The sequence below is a fragment of the Symphalangus syndactylus genome, chromosome 6, assembly GCF_028878055.3.
Source record: "Symphalangus syndactylus isolate Jambi chromosome 6, NHGRI_mSymSyn1-v2.1_pri, whole genome shotgun sequence".
NCBI lineage: Eukaryota > Metazoa > Chordata > Mammalia > Primates > Hylobatidae > Symphalangus > Symphalangus syndactylus.
The window spans coordinates 112,573,649-112,595,794 of NC_072428.2; the positions used below are offsets into that span (position 1 = coordinate 112,573,649).

Consider the following 22,146-nt stretch of genomic DNA (forward strand, 5'->3'; position numbering starts at 1 on the left):
AGTACAAGCAAAGAGAGGGGAAAAAAGTAAAATGATCCATAAAAAACATATTTTATATTTTTGGACTAATTTTAAGGCTGCCAGAAAAAGCATCCAAAACTGAGAAATAAGGCAAAGCAATGAGGGGGCAGATCCTTTCAATGTCATATGGAGGTGAAGGCCATCCAATGATCATTTGGGGAAAAGTTCTTAGTTCACCTTATTATTTATTACTGATTAAAGATTCCAGACAATAAAGTTACATGTTACCTTGTAAAACTGTCTGAAAGAGGTGCAAATAATGTTTGGTGAATAATATAACCCAAAGGTTCAGTTTAAATCTGTATTAGAAATTAACCAGTTTTTGATTAAGCCCATTAATCTTACCTTAGTAATGCCCTCAAACACCTAGTTTCTCATATGCTCTTTGGTCTGGTTTTAATACCTAACTTGTTTGCTTATTAATTACGCATTGAATAAAATCTCTATTGTGTGTCCATTTTATATTTGTATGAAAATCACAATTTTGCCCCTAAAAAGGTAGAGTTTAACAAAGAAAAAGGCAAGTATGTCACATATCTGAAAGTTCTGATATACTAAAGCTTTGCTTTCAAATTTTCAACATGTTATGGAAAATCTAGCATTAGCACAAGAACAGAAATAATCTATTTGTATTAAACTTTAACTATAAACATTAACTATCATCTGTCAAACAGGAGAAAAGCAGGCATCTCCAAAATTGGCTCTTTTATTAGTATTTCCAAACTTTTCAGGGACTAGACTATACTTGAATTTTTTTCTCCAAAAAAGCTCAAAATTCAGTTTTAAAGCTTTGAGGTTTATTGATAATATTTCATCAACTCTATTTAGCCTGCTTATGTTGTCCCTCACTGGCAAACAATAAAACTAATTGTATATCAGACAAATGTACATTTTAAATTTGTTCTTTAAACTAGAATTGAATCAGAAATAGGGCTATTTCCTAGCTGTCTGTGAGTCACTCTTATAAGTCATGTGTTCTAATTAGGTCCTCTGTAAAGCATAGGTCACTAGTGGTCTTAACCCATGGTATACACAAAAGCAATATTTGCTTCTTTAAAAAGTTTTTTCTCATTATTCAAATATAGTCATTTTTTCTTAAGTGCTCTTAACCCTTCCACTAGATGACATCTGGGGTTCATATCACAGGATTGTTTCTCTAAGCTGATCTCTGCTGCTTCCCATGCCCCATATTAATTTTAGGTTCTAATCTCAGCATCATGGCATCAAGTGAACTACTGGTTGTGAAGCTAGTTCCAAACCTGACTAAATCGTTGAAGTGTTTAAATGCTTTTGCTACAAATTAGAGCAGATTCATTTATCCTTACCATATTGGTATTCTCTCTTCCTTTCAATTCAAATATGCCTTTGAGTGGGAGAAAAGGGAGAGAGTCTACAAATAATTCAAGAATTCCTCACAGCCCCAGCTTTCTCACAAACGTGCCAGCATGTAAGACTCAGTCATTTGATAGACATTCCCTGAGTGTCTGCTATGTGTTCTGCTCCAGGCCCCTGGATAGAACCATGAAGATAATGGACAAAGTCCTGATAGACTTAGTAAACAAGGAAATAATTTCTTATGGTAGAAAGTGGTAAGTGGCATGGAGAAAAAGTCTAGAAGGAGGAACACAGAGTGAGTGGTGAGAAGGGTTGCAGCTTTAAACAGGGTGGTCAGGGAAGGTCTCAATGAGGAGATGATGCCCTTTGAGCTAAAAGTGGATAAGGAAGTATGATGATTAATTTTTTTTTTTTTTTTTTTTTTTTGAGATGGAGTTTCGCTCTTGCTGCCCAGGCTGGAGTGCAATGGCACAATCTCGGCTCACCGCAACCTCCGCCTCCCAGGTTCAAGTGATTCTCCTGCCTCAGCCTCCTGAATAGCTGGGATTACAGGCAGGTGCCACCACGCCCGGCTAATTTTGTATTTTTAGTAGAGAGGGGGTTTCTCCATGTTGGTCAGGCTGGTCTCAAACTCCCGACCTCAGGTAATCCGCCTGCCTCGGACTCCCTAACTGCTGGGATTATAGGCATGAGCCACCGAACCCAGCCCAATTAATTTTGTTTGTCAATCTGGCTAGGCTATGGTGCCCAGTTGTTGGATCAAACACGAATTTAAATGTTGCTATCAAGATATTCTTTATATGTGAATAACACTTAAAATCAGTAGATTCAGTAAATCGGATCACCCTCCTACATCTGTAGGTAGGTCTCATTCATTCAGCTGAAGGAGTTATGACCAAAGGCAAAGGTTTCCTAAAGAAGCAGCAATTTTGCCTCAAGACTAAAACACAGAAACCCTGAGTTTCTCGCCTGCCAGTCCACCCTACAGATTTCAGACTTAAGACTGTAACATCAACCCTCACCTGAATTTCCAGCCTGCCTACTTGTCCTATGGATTCTGGACTTGCCAGTGCCCACAGCTGTGGGAGCCAATTCCTTGAACGCAATCAATCTCTCTCTCTCTCTCTCTCTCTCTCTCTCTCTCCCCCCCTGCCCTCCCACACACACACGTATATATATATATATATATATACACACATAACATGTATGTATGCATAACATCTACTTTTTAATATTATATACATATTTATTATATCTCTCTAGATATTAGTCTAGATATATGAAAATACAGATATAATCTCCTATTGGCTCTGTCTCTCTGGAGAACCTGACTACAGCAGGGAGCAAGCCATGTAAATGTCAGTGGAAGTTTGCTGCAGGTGAAGAGTCAGGGCCAAGGCTCTGTGGCAAGGAAAGGCAAGGAGGCCACCATAGCCAAAGTGGATGGAGCAAGGGCAAGAGCTTAGTGGAGGATAAAGTCAGAGGGGTAACAAAGACCAGATCACACAGGACTTTGCAAGCCATTTTAGGAACTTTTCTTTTTTTCTCAGCAACATAGGGAATCATAACAGACTTAGTGCAGAACATCACTGGCTGTTGTGTTAATGAGGACAGAGGTAGAATCCAGGAGACTGGCTAAAAGGACAGAACAAGATCCACACAAGAGACAAAGATGACTGGACCACAGTGGAAAGGGGAGGATGGTAGCAACCATCAAATTCTGGAAATACTGTGAAGGTAGAGATAAAGGATTTCCTGATAAGTTTTGCATGAGGTATGAGAAAAAGGAGTCAAAGATGATTCCAAGTTTTTTGGCCTGAATATCTGGAAGGATTGTATTATCAAGAATTGGCCTGCCCTGACCACTTGACTGAAAACTGTAACCACCCACCACCTCCCTCCTACACTCCTCATACTACTTTTTCTGATCTATTTTCTAAGTAACAATGATCACCTTCCATAATCAATTACATGGCATGTTTACTCCTTATTGTGGGGCTATCACAAATAAAATGTAAGCTCCACCAGGGCCTGGCAGAAATATTTTTGTCTCGTTTTATCTCAATGTATCCCAAGTAGCTAAGATAGCACCTGGCTGCATAGTTGGTGTTCAATAAATATTTGTTCAATTAATTTGTGGATAGAAAAAATGAGACTCGAAAGTGTTAAGTAGCGTGCCTACTATCATGTTTAGAAAATAGCTATCATGAATTTGGTCACAGGTCTTTCTGGCCCTGTACACATTTTGTTCGCTACTTCCTAATTACCTCTTGGCTAAAGTACTAAAGTCAACATGTCTCTTGAAACAGAGATTTTGCCCTGTAGTTTTATTGTTATTATATTGTGTTGTTCTGTGAAGTGTGGAAGGGGGTGCTCCTGAATGCCAACTAATAGCTGTTTATTAACCACTCTTCTGGAATTATCAGATTGCAGAGGCAGCAGGATGTTAAGAGAACGAGCCCAGGCTCTGGAGGCAAGGCCAGGATTTGAGGCCTGCCTCAGACACTTATTTGTTATGTAATCATGGTGAAATAAATAATCTTGTCTAAGCCTCAATTTCCTCTTCTATGAAATTGACTTCGTGATATCATCTGCCCTTACAAGGTTTGTAGGATTATTGTCAGAAAATAATTCAGCAAGGTCAGTCAATTGTTATTAGCCTTAAAAATATTTCATTAAGACGGCTTCACTTTGGTGAACTTGAAGTGGAAAGCAATTAAACCTGCTCAATCTGCTATGTCAATATTTTCATCAAAAGGTATCCTATTTTAGAGGTATATTTTGCCTTCCAACCCCATCAGCTTTACTTCTTTCTCCATGCTTTTTCCACTCTATCAACATCTCTGATGAAACCATTAGGGTTCTCTCAAGGAGAAGCCTTTGTGTGTTCATCACTAACCCTTTCTTCTGACTCAGCCCAGGAGTTTATGAACATGCCTTCTTCACAGTCATGAACCTGAGAATACCTCTGAGGCCCTTCTTCCAGTCCCATAACTCTCCAGAAAATCACTTAAACTTTATTCTAAAGCATTACATATGACAATGTGCCCAGTCTCAGGTATAATCTATATACAAGTAGGTAATTTTCAAATGCTGAACACAGATCCACTGTCCCTCCTGCTGCTGTCAGGCACATCTCTCCAGGTTCTTTGTTAGCTTTAGGTCTCAGAAAAGCAATTTCTTTTCCAGCCAGGCTCAATACAGGATAGGGTTTGGCATTAAAACATTTTTCTTTCTAAAGGTTTCAATAGCCTCAAGTTGCTGCTTTCTACTCTATAAAATCCACATTCAAATCTCTAGAATGAAATACCACCTTTCTAGAAACCCAGAGGACAAAAATAAGGCATGTTATCCTTTCAATCACTGCCTTCTGTGCAAATGTAACTCTTTGGCCCCTAATTTATGGCACACTGTATCTTCATTCATCTAGAGATTCTTCCTCATGATCTAATTCTGGCTTGGTTCTTATAACTTACTGTCATTCTTGTTACCCAATTCTCTACATTTTTCTCTATTTTATTATTTATCTCTAATTTCTCAACTTTTCAATAAACATTTAAACAGTATTAGCATTTTAAAAACATATGTATTAATATTTACAAATACACATTTTCTTTGAAGAAGTACAAAAATGATTGTTAAAATTAGTATGGGATATAACTTCTTGAAGGCTGGAAGAGTTCATTATCTTGATTTGGGAGAGGTGGCTACACGGGATGTATGCGTAAACATTCATTAAACTGTAAAATGAAGATGTGTGCAGTTTATTGTATCCATGTTACGAGAGAGAGAAACAGAGAGAGAGGCTATCTATCAAATATTGGAAGTTTTTGCTAAGCAGAAAGGAAAGGGAGAGAATCTTATGTTCAGGGCAATCAACAGCACTGTAACTGCAAGTCCATTGAAAAGAACTAAAATTTTCATACCACTGAAGTAAGTTAATAAACTCACTAAAGAATGATTTAGACAATTAGGTTCCATTCTCTCTAAAAACCTTAAGTACTAGAAAAAACTCATGCCTTTTGTCTGAAATTTATTTCTATTCATGATACACAGTGATCACACAAATAAAATAAGTACAATATGATGAATTTCTTGTATCAAACACACTTTATCTGCCAGACTGTATACTAGATACTTAAAATTATATTTTTTCATGCATTTAGTCATTCAATTAAATGTTAGTTGGAACCACTACGTGCGAATAACTCTGCTGTATACTTAAGAATGCATTATATGATTTTGCGGGGAGGAGTTTTTTCTCCCTGGTTATATTTTGCTTAGTACAACATTAAAACTCTTCTAGATCTGGCAGTTTGAGAAACTCACGCATTGCTTTAAGAAAAGTCTATAAAAGTTATCATTAAAATTAAACAGTTCACATATTAAGGATGAATATGTAAAATGAATAATATGCTCCATTTAGATAACATACATTCAGATATTTGGGATTAAGAGGTCTACATGTAGAGGAGAAAATGTTAAAATTATACTGTCTCTTTTTTTTTTTAACCTATACAAAACACTTTTTCAGCTCACAGAAATCTACATAAAGAAAGGAACAGGGTACAGTATGTCCAAGTTAATAATTTACCTTTGCCATTTTATCTGCCAATTGCAGCCGGCCATCAAGTTCCCTTCTGATCTGGGCTGCTTGTTCATCTGCATTATCCAGCTTAAAAATAAAACAGAAGTTACACATATGTGATTACTTAATAGCAGTGACCCACAGACTAAGGCAAAGATTAAATGACTCAAAAATGTTTAATAGATTGTATCAGATATCTATTACAAAGATAATACAGGAGGTTGTTTAATTAGATTGGCAGACCAGATACATTTCTTGGGTATTTTCTCATTGTGGTTTTATTCACAAAACCACCAAATCAAGAAATTAGATTTCTTGATCATTAAGTCAGTCCTAAATAGTTCCAGATAGATGAAGCTCTTGTTTTGTTCTTTCAAGTTCTCACCATGTATTTCTGGAGGGTGAGATGCTAATGTTTCACTTCTTTCTTTGTACTTTAAAAAATTCCCTTTGTTTTAGTAATAAGTTTGTATTAGTGCTAAACTATAAAAGTACTCTTTGATTGACTGATATAACTTTCTACCACTCAAGTCTTCATATACTCCTCATTCTAATACCAACAGACTAATACTGCCAAGAAATCCTTCCATTCTTTTAAGGATTGGCACCATATTAGAAATCCATTCTCCTGTTGTAAATTTGACTGAAAACAAGAAAAGTGTGCTCTCATCATTTTTTTTTTTTAGAAATCTCCCATTTACATGGAAAATTATTTTCACTTCATGAACTAATCCTTAACTTTTTCTGTAACTTATTTTAACTTTACTCATGATACCTTTTCACCCATTCACTCAATATTTATTAGTCCCTTTATAAAAATGTTAAAGTGAAGATGTTAAGTGTTAATTTTCTCTTGACTTTAGTTTTTTTCTCCTTTTGCACTCTCATCACAAAGAAGGCTGGACTGCACAATACACTTTAGTAAAGGACCATCTAAAGATTCGATTGAGTATAACATTAAACACCAAGGAGAATACAGTTTACTTGTCACTTTCCCAAATAACTACAAATTGACCAGGTTACATTTTTAAAAACATCCTCAAATAAGAGAGTCCTCAAAAAGATACGTAGAAGCAAACCAGATTAACAAGATGTTGGTGGGAGTAAGGCAATTTATATGAAGAGTCAAAAAAAAGAGGAAGATGTTCCTATAAGAGAACACCAAAAGTCTGGAGGTGAGGAGGTAAAACTAGACACACACAGTGGTTCTTTTGGAATGGGATACCAGAAGAGGCAGGGTGAGGGACAGGACTGGAGAGAGAAGCAGGGCAACTTCATGTTACTCTTCACAAGCCACATTAGGGAATTAGGAGTTAGTTCCTACAACAATGGGACTTCCTTGAGAGGTTTAAAGTGTAGGAGTGATATGATCAGATGTAAGCTTTGGAAAGGAAAGATCACTCTGTCTCCAGTACAAACTCTGTCTCAGAGAGACAGAAGGAAGTCTTATTTTGTTTTCTTTAAAGATATACACAAAATGTTAAATTGAGAATATACATGTTAATTTTCTCTTGGGAAAAAAACTATACAAAAGGCCTGAGATTACCTGTCTAAAATATGTTTCCAAGTTGATTTTTTAAAAACCACATTCATTTTAAAATAAGTTAAAAAAACAGGCAAGATTTTCTTAAAGTAAATCCTTGTTATAAAGGAGTTTCTATGTCATCTCATGAAACAAACTTAATTTTAATTGATTAATATGATTCAAAATTGAACAGAAACAAGTTTCTCTTCACTGTGTCTAAAAGCAAAATGATTAAAATTTAAAACTAATGTAATTATGAAGAAAAATAATATGCAATAAGTACGTGTTCCAGGTTAACTGAAATCTCTCATTCCAAGCTCCTAAAAACTAAACCATAAGAACACTGAAACTGTAACAGCACTTCAAATGCACTAAATGTAATATGAAATATATTATGATCTTTGCTTAAATGCTGATACATATTTCTTCAAAACAAAAAGTGACTTGCATATAAAGGAATTATATTTTTTCTCACAGCTCCAACAAAAAATAGCACTTAATATCTTAAAAGGCCCCAGTTTTTCAAACTTCACCAGAAACACTATCATATTTTTATATTTATATCTCCAGATTAACAGCTCTTACTTAAGTGTAAGTGAAATTGTTTGAGTTATTTCTAAATTTTGGTAGTTTTGTTTGTAAGAGACAATTTACAACTACATATTTTTTTCTCTTTGTAGGGATGGAGTTCTCGCTATGTTGCCCAGGCTTGTCTTGAACTCCTGGGCTCAAGTGATCCTCCTGCCTCTGCCATCCTAAGTGCTGGAATTACAGGCATGAGCCACCGCACCTGGTCTGTTTTAAAAAATAATTAATGACTTGATCGCATTTGTCTGAAAAAAAAAGCAAAAAAAAAAAAAAAAAAAAAAAACCCACAATGTAGAGCATTGGGACACTACATTGTCTTTTTTTTTTTAAATTTCAGATTCGGGGGGTACATGCGTAGGGTTGTTTCATGGGTATATTACACGTTGTTGAGGTTGAGGTTAGGGATATGGATGGTCCCATCACCCAGGTGGTGAGCATAGTATCCAATAGGTAGTTTTTCAGCCCACATTTCCCTTGGTCAATCATTCCCCAGTGTACTATTCCCAACTTTATATCTATGTATATTCAATGTTTAGCTTTCATTTATAAGTGAGAATGTGTGGTATTTGGTTTTATGTTCAGGTGCTAATTTTCTTAGGATAATGGCTTCCAGCTGCATGGACATTGCTGCAAAGAATATGATTTCATTCTTTTTTACGGTTGTGTAATAATCCATGGTATATATGTGTGTATGTATATATAAAATATTTTCTTTATCCAACCCACCATTAATGGGCACCTATGTTAATACCAGGTCTTTGCTATTGTCATTATCGTGTCAATGACCATATGGGTGCAAGTGTCCTTTTGATAGAATGAATTACTTTTCTTTGGGTACATAGCCAGTAGTAGAATTTCTAGGTGTAACGGTAGTTCTGTTTTAACTTCTTTGAGAAATCTTTAAACTACTCTCCACAGTGGCTAAAGTAATTTGGATTAGCACCCACAGAATACAAATATTTGCTTTCCTCTGCAGCCTCACCAGCATCTGTTGTTTTTTTGACTTTTTGATAATAGCCATTCTGACTGCTGTAAGATGGTATCTATCTCATTGTGGCTTTGATTTGCATTTCTCTGATGATTAGTGATGTTGAGCATTTGCTCATATTTTTTTGGCCACTTGTACATCTTTTGAGAAGTGTCTGATCATGTCCTTTGCCCATTTTTTAACTGGATTGATTTTGCTTGATTTGTTTAAGTTCCTTGTAGATATCTGTATATTAGATCTTTGTCAAATGCACAGTTTGCAAATATTTTCTCCCATTCTGTAGGCTGTTGGTTGACTCTGTTGGTAATTTCTTTCGCTATGCAGAATCTCTTTAGATTAATTAGGTCCCACTTGTCAATTTTTGTTTTCATTGCAATTGCTTTTGTGGACTTAGCCATAAGTTATTTGCCACAGCTGATGTCGAGAAGGGTATTTCCTAGTATTTCTTTTAGAATTTTTATATTTTGAAGTCTTACATTTAAGTCGTTAATCCACCCTGAGTTAATTTTTGTATATGATGAAAGGTCTAGTTTCATTCTTCTGCATATGGCTAGCCAGTTATTCCAGCACCATTTATTGAAGAGAGAGTCCTTTCCCCATTGCTTATTTTTGATTTTATCAAAGATCAGATAGTTGTAGGTGTGCAGGTTTATTTCTGAGTTCTCTATGCTGTTCCATTTGTCCATGTGTCTGTGTTTGTACTAGTACAATGCTGTTTTGGTTACTTTAGCCTTATAGTGTATTTTGAAGTTGGGTAGCGTGATGTCTCTGGCTTTGTTCTTTTTGCTTAGGATAGTTTTGCCTATTTGGGCTTTTAGGTTCCATGTGAATTTTAGAATAGATTTTACTTTTCTTTTTTTTTTTGAGACGGAGTCTCTCTTTGTCGCCCAGGCTGGAGTGCAGTGGCGCAATCTCGGCTCACTGCAAGCTCCGCCTCCCGGGTTCACGCCATTCTCCTGCCTCAGCCTCTCTGAGTAGCTGGGACTACAGGCGCCCGCCACCACGCCCGGCTAATTTTTTGTATTTTTAGTAGAGACGGGGTTTCACCGTGGTCTGGATCTCCTGACCTCGTGATCCGCCCGCCTCGGCCTCCCAAAGTGCTGGGATTACAAGCGTGAGCCACTGCGCCCGGCCTAGAATAGATTTTTCTAATTCTGTGAAAAATCATGTTGCTATTTTGATAGGGATAGCACTGATTCTGTAAATTGCTTTGGGCAGTATGATCATTTTAATGATACTGATTTTTCCATTCCATGAATATGGAATATTTTTCCATTTATTTATGTCATCTTTGTCATTCTCTAAGCAGTGTTGTGTAGTTTTGCCTGTAGAGATCTTTCACCTCCTTGGTTAGATGTATTCCTAGGGCTTTTTGTTTGGTGTGTGTGTCTATTGCAAATGGGATTGTGTTCTTGATTTGGCTCTCAGCTAGAATTTTGCTGATGTATAGAAATTCCATTGATTTTTGTACTTTGATTTTGTGCTTTGAAACTTTACTGAAGTCATTCATCAGTTCGAGAGGCTTTTTGGCAGAGTCTTTAGGGGGTTTCTATATATAGAATATCATTAACAAAGAAACATAATTTGACTTCCTCTTTTCCTACATGGATACCTTTTATTTATTTCTATTGCCTGATTTCTCTGACTAGGCTTCCAGTACTATGTTGAACAGGAGTGGTGCGAGTGGACATTCTTGTCATGTTCCAGTTCTCAAGGGGAATAGTTCCAGCTTTTCTCCATCCAGTATGATGTTGGCTGTGAGTTTGTCATAGATGGCTCTTATTTTTATATGTTTCTTCAATACCTAGCCTGTTAAGGGTTTTTATCATAAAGGAAAATTGGACTTTATTGAAGGCTTTTTCTGCATCTATTGAGATTACGTGGTTTTTAATTTTGGTTCTCTTTATGTGGTGAATCATATTTATTGATTTGCTTATGTTGAGCCAACCTTGCATCCCAGGAATATTGCTTGATTGTTGTGAATTAACTTTTTGCTACGCAGCTGGATTTTGTTTGCTAGTAATGTATTGAGGAATTTGTGACTATATTCATTAGGGATATTGATTTTTTTTATATTATACTTTAAGTTTTAGGGTACATGTGCACAACATGCAGGTTAGTTATATATGTATACATGTGCCATGTTGGTGTGCTGCACCCAGTAACTCGTCATTTAATATTAGGGATATTGATTTCTTATTTCATTGTGTCTCTTCCAGATTTTGGTATCAGGATGATGCTGGCTTTGAAGGACGAGTTAGGGAAGATTTTTAAAAATAGTTTCAGGAGGATTGGTATCAGTTCTTCTTTGTACTTCTGGTAGAATTCAGCTATGAATGCTGAGTGAAGAAGCTGCTGTTTCAGGGCTCTTTTTGGTTAGTAATTTTTATTCAATTTCAGCATTTGTATTGGTCTGTTCAGGTTTTCACTTCCCGCCTGGTTCAATCTTGGGAGGTTGTGTGCTTCCAGTAATTTATCCATTTCCTCCAGATTTTCTATTTAGCATATACAGAGGTTTCCAAAATAATCTCTGAGGATCTTTTTTTATATTTCTTTGAGATCTTCTGTAATGCCATCTTTGTCATTTCTGGTTACACTTGTTTGTATCCTTTTTCTTTGTTAATCTAGCTAGCAGTCTATCAATCCTGTTTATGTTTTCAAAAAGCAACTCTTAGTTTCATTAATTTTTTGTATGAACTTTTACATGTCAATTTCATTCAGTTCTGTGCTGATTTTAGTTATTTCTTCTGCTAGCTTTGGGGTTGGATGTTTTCCTAGTTCCTCCAGGTGTGTTGTTAGATTGTTAATTTGAGATCTTCCTAACTCCTTGATGAAGGTGTTTCGCACTATAAACTTTCCTTTTAATACTGTTTTAGCTGCATCCCAAAGATCTTGGCAAGTTCTGTCTCTATTTTCCTTAATTTTAAGGAAGTTTTTGATTTCTGTTTTAATTTCATTGTTCACCCAGGATTTAGTCAGGAGAAAATCGTTTAATTTACATGTTTTATATAGGTCTGAGAGATCTTCTTGGTATTGATTTCTACTTTTATTGCCCTGTGGTCCAAAAGGATGCTTGGTAGTATTTCAATATTTTGAATTTATTGAGACTTGTGTTATCACCAAGCATTTGTCAATCTTAGAATATGTTCTGTGTGCAGATGAGAAGAATGTATATTCTGTGATTGTTAGGTAGAGTATTCTGTAGATGTCTATTAGGTACAATTGGTCAAGTGTTGAGTTTAATTCTGGAATTTGATAGTTTTCTGCCTGAATGATCTAATGCTGTCAGTGGCGTGTTGAAGTCTCTGACTATTAATGTGTGGCTAAATTTTTTCACAGGTCAAGAAGAACACATTTTATGCATCTTTGTGCTCCAGTGTATATGTTTAGGATAGTTAAGTCTTCCTGTTGAATTGAATCCCTTTTCATTATGTAATGCCCTTCTTTGTCCTCCTGGTTGTTATTGGTTTAAAATCTATTCTATCTGAGAATAGCAGCTCTCACATTTTTTTTTGTTTTCCATTTGCATATCTTTGTCTACCTCTTTGAGCCTGTGGTGTCATTACGTGTGAGATGACTGTCTTGAAGACAACAGACAGTTGGTTCTTGCTTGCCACTCTATGCCATTTAAGTGGGGTTTTGAGACCATTTACATTCAGGGATAGTATTGATATGTGAGATTTCGATCCTGTTATTTCGTTAGCTGATTGTTTTGTAGACTTGACTGTGTAAATGCCTTATGTTGTCTGTGGGCTGTGTGCCTAAGTATGTTTTTGTGGTAGCAGGTTTTGGTGTTTCATTTCCATGTTTAGCACTCCTTTAAGGACCTCTTGTAAGGGTAGTCTGGTGTTAATGAGTTCCTTTAGTACTTGCTTATCTAAGTATTTTATTTCTCCTTCACTTAGGAAGCTTAGTTTGGCAGGATACGAATTTCTTGGTTGGAATTTCTTTTCTTTAAGAAAGCTGAAAACAGGCCCCCCAACCTCTTCTGGCTTGTAAGGTTTCCACGAGAGATGTGTGTTTTTTTTTTGTTTTTTTTGTTTTTTTTTTTTTGAGATGGAGTCTCACTCTGTTGCCCAGGCTGGAGTGCAGTGGTGCAATCTTGGCTCACTGCAACCTCCGCCTCCCAGGTTCAAGCAATTCTTCTGCCTCAGCTTCTCAAGTAGCTGGGATTACAGGTGCACATCACCATGCCAAGCTAACTTTTGTATTTTTAGTAAAGAACAGGTTTCACCATGTTGACCAGGCTGGTCTCGAACTCCTGATCTGATGTGATCCGCCTGCCTCGGCATCCCAAAGTGCTGGGATTACAGGTGTAAGCCACCACACTCGGCCTGCCTTTAAGATTTCTTTTGTTGTTGAACTTGGTGAATCTGATGGCTATGTGCCTTGGGGTTGGTCATCCTGTATACCATCTTGCCAGAATTCTCTGTATTTCTTAAATTTGTACATCCAACTCTCTAGTGAGACTGGTGAATTTTTCATGGACTACATCCTCAAATGTTTTCCAGGTTGCTTACTCTCTTTCCTCTGTCAGGAATGCCAATGAGTTGTAGATTTGGTGTCTTCATATAAACTCATTTTTCTCAAGGGTTTTATTTTTTTTAATTGTTTGTTTATTTTTTTCTTTTGGTCTGACAAAGTTGACTTGAAGAACTTGTCTTTAAGCTCTGAAATTCCTTCCTCAGTTTGGACTATTCTGCTGTAATGCTTCTGACTGCATTATGAAATTTTGCTTTGTTTTTTGTTTTTTTTTCCTGAGACAGAGTCTCACTCTGTGGTCCAGGCTAGAGAGCAGTGGCATGATCACAGCTCACTGCAGCCTCGACCTCCCTGACTCAAGTGATCCTCCTACCTCAGCCTCCCAAGTAGTTGGGACTACAACTGTGCACCACCATACCTGGCTAATTTTTTGTAGAGAATGGGAGGCTGACCTCAAACTCATGGGCTTAAGTGATCCTCTTGCCTTGGACTCCCAAAGCGCTGGGATTACAAGCATGAGCCACTGTGCCTGGCCTATTATGAAATTCTTGAAGTAAATTCTTCAATTCCACAAGTTCAGTTGATTTCCTCTTTAAAATAGCTATTTTGTCTTTTAGCTCTTGGGTTGTTTTATGGAATTCCTTGAATACCTTGGGTTGGGTTTCAACTTTTTCCTGGATCTTGATAAGCTTTGTTGCCACCCAGATTCTGAATTCTCTGTCTGTCCAGTAGTCATTACAATCTGGTTAAGAACTACTGCTGATGGGTTAATGTGTTTGTTTTGGCATAAAGAGACACTCTGCCTTTTTGAATTGCCAGCGTTTCTTGCACTGATTCTTTTTCATGTGTGAGGGCTGATGTTCCTTTAACTGTGACATAAGTTGAGTACAGTCAGTTGGCTCCATTTCTGGGTGCTTGCAGAGAGCCAAGGCTCTGTACATAATCTTTATTTATGTCTGGATTTTTGCCTTAGGTTTCACAGGTGCTGTATGCTGGCATGTTTTTGGTGTTTCATTTGGGCTGTAATCCAGCAGGTGCTCCTTAAGAGTGATGGCCAGCAGACAGCCTCTAACTTAGCCATGTAGCTCTTTCATATTTTGGCATACGCACAGTAGTACTCTGTGGTCAGGGGAGAGAGAGCTGACAATCTCACCAGGTTTGCTCCTAGGCCTTGGAGGAGCCCCTTCTGATCACTGGCACCACGTCCACATTTTCTTTCTTAGGTGTTCTGGGCTACAGAGCTCCCTAAGGCAGAGACTGTGGCTGGTAGACAAGACTATACCCTTCCTGGAAAGCCCCTCAGAGGGAGGCATGCCCTGCTCCCCCGACATCCTGAGAGCCCAGGGATCTCACCCTTTTCAGTATTCTGAGAGGGAGGGTGTCCTCCCCACCCCCTGCTTGGGGCTCTGCCCAAGTTAGGAGCAGGGTGAAGTTGAATCCTGCCCAGTTAGGAGCAGGATGAGTGGAGTCACCCAATTCACCATCCAAGTGCTCCCTGGGGGAACACAAAGCTCTCCTAAACCACAGGGGTTTAGCAGGTTTTCTGTCAAGAGGGAGTAGAGCAATCTGACCATCTCCAGCACCATGACTGCAGCTTCTGTGCAGGTCACTGTGGGAAGTGTGGATCGCCTGAGGACTCTCACACACTAATTCTTTCCCTGTGTCGAGGAGCTTCTCCTGTCTTCATGCTGGTCCCAGGCACGCAGCTGACCAGCTTCGATTTTCTCTGTTCTCCATGTCCCAGTGCTCTCTTGATGCATCCTGAATCCTGACGTGGTTTCTTAGATGATCCACTTAGAGAGTCCATGTTTACTTGTCACTATTTCCTCTCCATGAGAGTAGTGCACACTAGCTGATCTAGTCTACCACCTTGAACCCTAAGTCCTACGTATCTTTTAGTAGCCTTCTCTTCGTAAAGCTAAATTTTCAGAGGCCAAAGGGTACTAACTTCGGTGGCCGCTGGTGTCATTTTGTGAAACTGGAAAAGCATACTTCCAAGCAACATGTTTAGCAAAAAAGGAAAAAGCTAATGAAGGCAATGGATACAAATTCAACCAGTAATCCTCATTTTATGTAATGTTAGAATTGAAGGGGGTAAATTCGTTGGTTAACGTTCTTTTTTACATGTAAGAATCTTATTTTAATGTTGCATGTTTTGAGTTTTGAGTTTTTTAAATTTATTTTCGACATAATTTATTTAATTGGAAGTTTATATAATTCTTATGAGTATTTTCCTAAAGGCAGACTTCTTCAATTGAGACAATTTTGATTCACATATAATTGTAAAAAGTAGAAAAATATCCATTATATGCTCTTCCCAGTTTTCCCTAATGATAGCACCTTATAAAACTATAGTATTCTATCACAACCAGGATCCTGACTGTGGCTACGTAATCACCCATCTAATTCACATTTCCTCAGTTTTATGTGTGCTCCTTTGTATATGTGTTCAGCTCTCCACAATTTATTACTTACATAGGTCCATGAATAACCACCATAAAGACACTCCACAGTTCTAACATCACAATGAACCCTCATGATGCCCTTTTATACCCACACCCACCTCCCTCTAGCCAGTCTCCAGTTGGTTAGTTTTAATAATGATGTGCCCAATTTTACAAAATACTTCAAAATAAATTATACTAAGCCAAATATGATTTTCTTTTAATTGTCATCAGGAAACTGGAGATGTGGTCCCTTAAGCGCTCATAAACGTTGGAGACTTTAGGTCTGGGGCCTCTGATCTTTTCTCAATCTAAATATTCACTGCCTGGATGCTCTCCTCAAAGCCTATGATCATAAGCAGCATCTAGTCTCTGATCTTCCAAGTGTATATCTATAGCACAAAACTCTTGCAGGAGTTCCAGACTTAAATTTCCCATTGCCTACTTGAGTTGCAGCTTATGTGAAGACAAGGCCACTGAAATTAACAAGCCCCAAATAGAATCTCAATTTTCATCTCCCTACCCCGATCATTCATGAGTAATGCCGTGTGATAAATGGCATGCCTCTTGCTCAGGCCCAAAACCTACATGTTATCTTCGACTTCTCTCTCCCTCAGAGTCTACATCCAATCCACCTAGAGTCATGCAGAGCAAAATCTAGAACCACATAGTTGAGACCTAGGCAGACCAGTATGCAGGGATTTTCAGGTATTATGAGTCCGTGGCCAGGTCTTTCTCTCCCTTTCCCTCTTCTGCACCCCCTCTCTTTTTTTGGGGGTGTGTGTGTACATTACAGCGTTTCTCTAGCCACTTCAAAGCACTATTTCAATTTGCCAGTATGGTTGGAAACTCTGTCACAGTGAAAATAATTATCTTGCTTTAATGAACCATCAGAACTTAAGTGGTTCTGTGCACACACACAAACACGCACACACACACAGATAGAGAGAAAAAGAAGGGAAGGGGAGAAGAAATAAATAAAAGCCTGAATGGACAAAATTTAGGTCTAGGGCATTACAATTTAAAATGTTTCCATGCTGTTCCCTAAAAAATAAAAAATAAAAATTACAAAAATTAAAAAAATATATTGTTGGCCAGGCACGGTGGCTCACACCTGTAATCCCAGCACTTTGGGAGGCTGAGGCAGGTGGATTACAAGGTCAGGAGATCGAGACCACCCTGGCTAACATGGTGAAACCACGTCTCTACTAAAAAAAAAATACAAAAAATTAGCCAGGCGTGGTGGCGGGTGCCTGTAGTCCCAGCTACTCTGGAGGCTGAGGCAGAAGAATAGCGTGAACCCAGGAGGCGGAGTTTGCAGTGAGCCGAGATCGCGCCACCGCACTCCAACCTGGGTGACAGAGCGAGACTCCCTCTCAAAAAAAAAAAAAAAAAAAAAAAAATTGTTGACCCACTAGATCCTAGTGCTGGATTTAGGCTACGAGATACATAAAATAAGAATATGTGAACTCTGGGGATTGTAATAGAGATCAGAGGTAAGGCTTCACTCTACCAGGGCAATTTCACCTCTTAATGTCATTTTTTTTTTTTTACTTTTAACTTCTGATTTCAACATTTTATTTAACAATAGATTACTTTGCTCACAGATGTCCTTTCCTGGCAGATAACATTTTACAGGTTTTTTTAAAAGGGCCGTTCATCCTTGATCATAACAGATACCTAATGTATCTTTATTATCTGCAATGCCTCTAGTTTCTATTATACAGATAATTTTGTCACTTCAATTATCAAAATACTTGACAAATATTTAGCACAGAAAGTATGCTTTTATTTTCCTCCTGTTCGTTACACAGGGATTACTGTTTCCACATTCAGAATTCTCTAGGTTACGGAATTCTTGAATTGGACCCTTGGAAGTCTGTAAAACTTTTGAAGTTGTGAGCAAAATTTTGTAGAGATGCATATTTTTTTCCCTTGGGGAATTATTTGAATTTCATGGCTTACTTGAGGTTCTCAAAAGGGTGATTAATTGAAAAGAGATAAAGAACCATGAATCTTCTGTATGAAAGCCTCTATTATTTCATTCTAGGAGAGGCCATATGACTTTTGATACATAAACCAGGGAAAACAGTCACCTCAGTCCTACACATCTTCAGACTTACAGAGATTTTCTAAATTGATTGTAAAGGAACACTAAAACATAGGGTCTTAATAATGTTAACCTGAATGGTCCATGATTTTATTAACTCTATATACATGTTTTCTATACCTACAGTACAGCACACCCTGTTGCAGGATTTTCAGTAACTACAAAAGTTGTGGTTCTCCAGGAGTTCATATGTTATGTTAAAAAAAAAAAGTAAAAATAATAAGTAAAACAGATATCATTATGGGTATTCAATTAGGAGAAAAATGTTTTTCTGGAATGATAGCATCAGGATGGATTTGCAAAGATAGAAATATTAAAAATGGAGAAATTGAGGCCGGCCATGGTGGCTCAAGCCTGTAATCCCAGCACTTTGGGAAGCTGAGGCAGGTGGATCACTTGAGGTCAGGAGTTCGAGACCAGCCTGGCCAACATGGTGAAACCTCATCTCCACTAAAAATACAAAAATTAGCCAGGCGTGGTGGTAGGCGCCTGTAATCCCAGCTACTCCAGAGGCTGAGGCAGGAGAATCACTTGAACCCAGGAGGCAGAGTTTGCAGTGAGCCTTCATCGCATTACTGCACTCCAGCCTGGGAGGCACAGAGAGACTCCATCTCAAAAAAAAAAAAAAAAGGAGAAATTAATGACCTAATGTAACAGTCTATTAGTCTTGCCTTACAAATATCAAACCCTAGGCTCTCCTTGCCCAGTCTCTCTCTTGTTGCATGGGAGCAGCTCTGGGAAATAGGAAGGTCTTTGAGAGCAGCAAATCTCCCTTTGCAGAAGTCCTAGGGAGAACCGGAAGCCTGTGCTGGCAGCCAACTATCCTACAATTAAGAAAATGTTAAATATAGCATAAAATAACTACTAAGTTTCACCCAACAGCTCTTTTTTTTTTTTTTTTACAACTTATTATATTACTCTTCTAGTACTTTAAAAACTATGAACATCAAAAACTTGAATTCATTAAATTTACTTATATCTTAAAGAAAAAAGATCTTTTAAAAATGCTTTTCACAGTACTGTTTAGCATCATTGCCCTCTCTAATATATCTGTTTTCTAGAACCAAGATAAATGTCCTTATATTAATATTGTCAATCACTAAAAAAGGGGATTAATAACTGTGTTTTTCCATAATGATGTCTTCGTATATGTTAATCCTAGTTAACTGCACTCTTCCTTCTCCTACTGAAAAAAAAATCAATTAGTTTTTTCTTAGTCCCCACACCAATTATGTCATACTCTTTTTGAATGAATTGCATTCTTTTGTTTTCTTATAATATTTATCTTTATCCTTTATTGTGAAAATATAAGATTAGGGTTTATGATGTTACGTAAATTTAGTGTCTTCCCCGAGATTAATCCCTAGCTGGTCCACTGTATTTATGTTATCTGTAAATCTAGTGATTTGCAGACAATACATTACAACAAATAATCAGCACAAACCTAATGCTGATTCCAAAATAACACTCTTCCTAACATTTTCTTGCTTACCATATCTAGCAGCCCAGTGTTTCATTTGGAAATGCCAAATATGCATAGATTTTGTAACACGGCCTCAAAACACTGGTCAAAAGTTTTAAGTATTAGCAAATTAACGTACCTTATCAATAAGTGTCAATCCTCCACCATCACTTGAATCAAAAATAATTTACAATAAATATAGAGCATAACTCTACCCAACTGACTGTGATCGTTTCTGCTGTTTTCTTTGCTGGCTCCCTACTCTCTCAGCCCACAAACACATGAGCTCTGCCCTCAGCTGTTCTAGGCTTCAGAGTGTCTGCAGTAATTTCTCAATGCAATGTGATACATCAGAACACAGCTGGGCCTCTTTCTTTGAGTTTCAGCTTTGCACTTCCAACTGAAGGCCAGGCCTTTGCTTTCAGGCATCTCACAATGACCTCAAACTAAAACTGAACTGATTTTATCACCCATTCCTCAATATGGGTCCCCTATTTCTGCATATGATTCTCATTACCCTTGATTAGGCAAAAATTTCTGAGGAGGTAGAGGGAAGAAAAAGGAGGGAGGAAGGAGAGGGAGAAAAAGGAGAGGAGGAGGGAGAAGGATGAGGAAGGAGGGAAGGGGAGGATGAAAACAGTGAGGGGAGGAAGCAAATGAATAAGAATATAAAACCATGGGCTTGGCACGGTAGCTTACGCCTATAATCCCAGCATTTTAGGAGGCCAAGGTGGGTAGATTGCTCGAGGCCAGGAGTTGGAGACCAGCCTGGGCAACATGGCAAAACCCCTCTCTACTAAAAATTAAAGATTAACCAGGTGTGGTAGCTCATGCCTGTAATCCCATGTACTCCAGAGGCTGAGGCATGAGGCAGAGGTTGCAGTGAGCCAAGATGGCACCACTGCACTCCAGCCTGGGCAACAGAGGTACTCTGCCTCAAAAAAAGAAAAGAAAGAAAAGAAAGAAGAGAGAGAGAGAGAGAAGAAAGGAAAGGAAAGGAAAGGAAAGGAATGGAAAGAAAAGAAAAGAAAAGAAAAGAAAAGAAAAGAAAAGAAAAGAAAAGAAAAAAGAATATAAGACTATGAATAAGAGAGAATGACGACCAAACACCAAACACTTCAAACACTTTAGCCTAACATTCGGGACTTTGCACATTCTATACCAATCTACCTTTCTAGCCTCTTGGATAATTGCATTATCTACACATACAGATTTATTCGTTATTTACCAAACATGTTACATTTTCTGAATCATGTATTTCTCTCGCCTGGGATCCTTTTTATCACTACCTTCATCATCCAGGTCAATCTCCAAATCTTCTTGGAAGACGACAAACCAATTACTTAACAACAAAGCAGGTACTATCTGATGACATAGCCTTCATAGTTGTCTTACTGTGAACTTTTCAGGTATTTATGACCTTTATATATTTCACCTTACCCTAATGATAAAAATAACACAAATTCACCTCTAATGGTGAACAACTTGTGTTAATTTATTCCAAAACAGAATAATTGCACCTGTATTTGAAAGGTTCTTGGACTCTAATATCCCCTCTGTGTTGACCCATTTTCCAAGAGGCAGCCCCCTCAAAAACAAAAATAAAAACTGGTCCTTTTTCTTAATCATTGAGAATTAGCTAACAACTATAAGGTAACTAATGTTCTTTTTGTAATTTCATACAACAAAAAGAACATAAGGAAATGAAGTCATTCCCAAACTCTCAAGAGCAACACATTCCCTGTGTGAAGTTACGTATGAAAGAATCAGGTAGCATTCTGTCTGCTAGAAACAAAGCTTTTAAAGAACTCTCTTATAGCTACCTTCTAAATTATGCATTAAAAAAATCTGACTCAGAAATAGCAGTTTGCCATGGATTCTTGTAGAACGGTTCTAAGGGTCCTAAAAATGCATTTCCCAAACCACATTTCCCTTTGAAAACTTAAAACAGGGAAAAGATGAATGAGTTAATTAGATATAAAATTACCCTATGTGAACTGAACTAAACTATATTAAATAATGGATCAAAATGTTCAAAGGCAAGAACATAAGAAGTTTAACTTCATACATAAAAACCATGGGACTTCTATAGCCTAGAGAATATGCATATATATTCTCTAAGTATATATATATATATATATATATACACGTATATATGCTTATATGCATATAAGTATATATACGTATATATACGCTTATATATACACATATATAAGTATATATGTGTATATAAGTATATATGTATATATGTTAGTATATATGTATATATATACTAACATATATACATATATAAAAGTATATATATATATACTTAGAGAATATATATGCATATTCTCTAGGCTATAGAGATTATATATATATACACACTAAGATATCTATATCTCTAAGATATATATATAAGATACATATATCTCTCTCTCTTGGGATTTTGATATAGCTATATATATATATACATATCTTGGGATTTTGCTCTTAGATCCACTGGAAAAAAACTGCAGTAATAGAGAACAAGTTCACTGTGCTTACTGTGAATATCACTGCCCCCTGCTATGTATGAGACATATATATACATATGAAGATACATATGTATATATATATATAAA

The 22,146-nt window shown here is 37.3% G+C and overlaps 1 protein-coding gene across 20 annotated transcripts in view; it reads right to left on the reverse strand.

Annotated features, from left to right (window-relative positions):
- Positions 1–22,146, reverse strand: part of CADPS2 (calcium dependent secretion activator 2) — a 565,017-nt gene that overhangs the window by 311,450 nt on the left and 231,421 nt on the right. For all 20 annotated transcript variants that reach the window (XM_055283833.2, XM_055283832.2, XM_055283827.2 and 17 more), the window contains exon 4: positions 5,951–6,031. In XM_055283833.2, the coding sequence (XP_055139808.1) occupies positions 5,951–6,031 (81 nt within the window). The remainder of the gene's footprint in view (positions 1–5,950; positions 6,032–22,146) is intronic.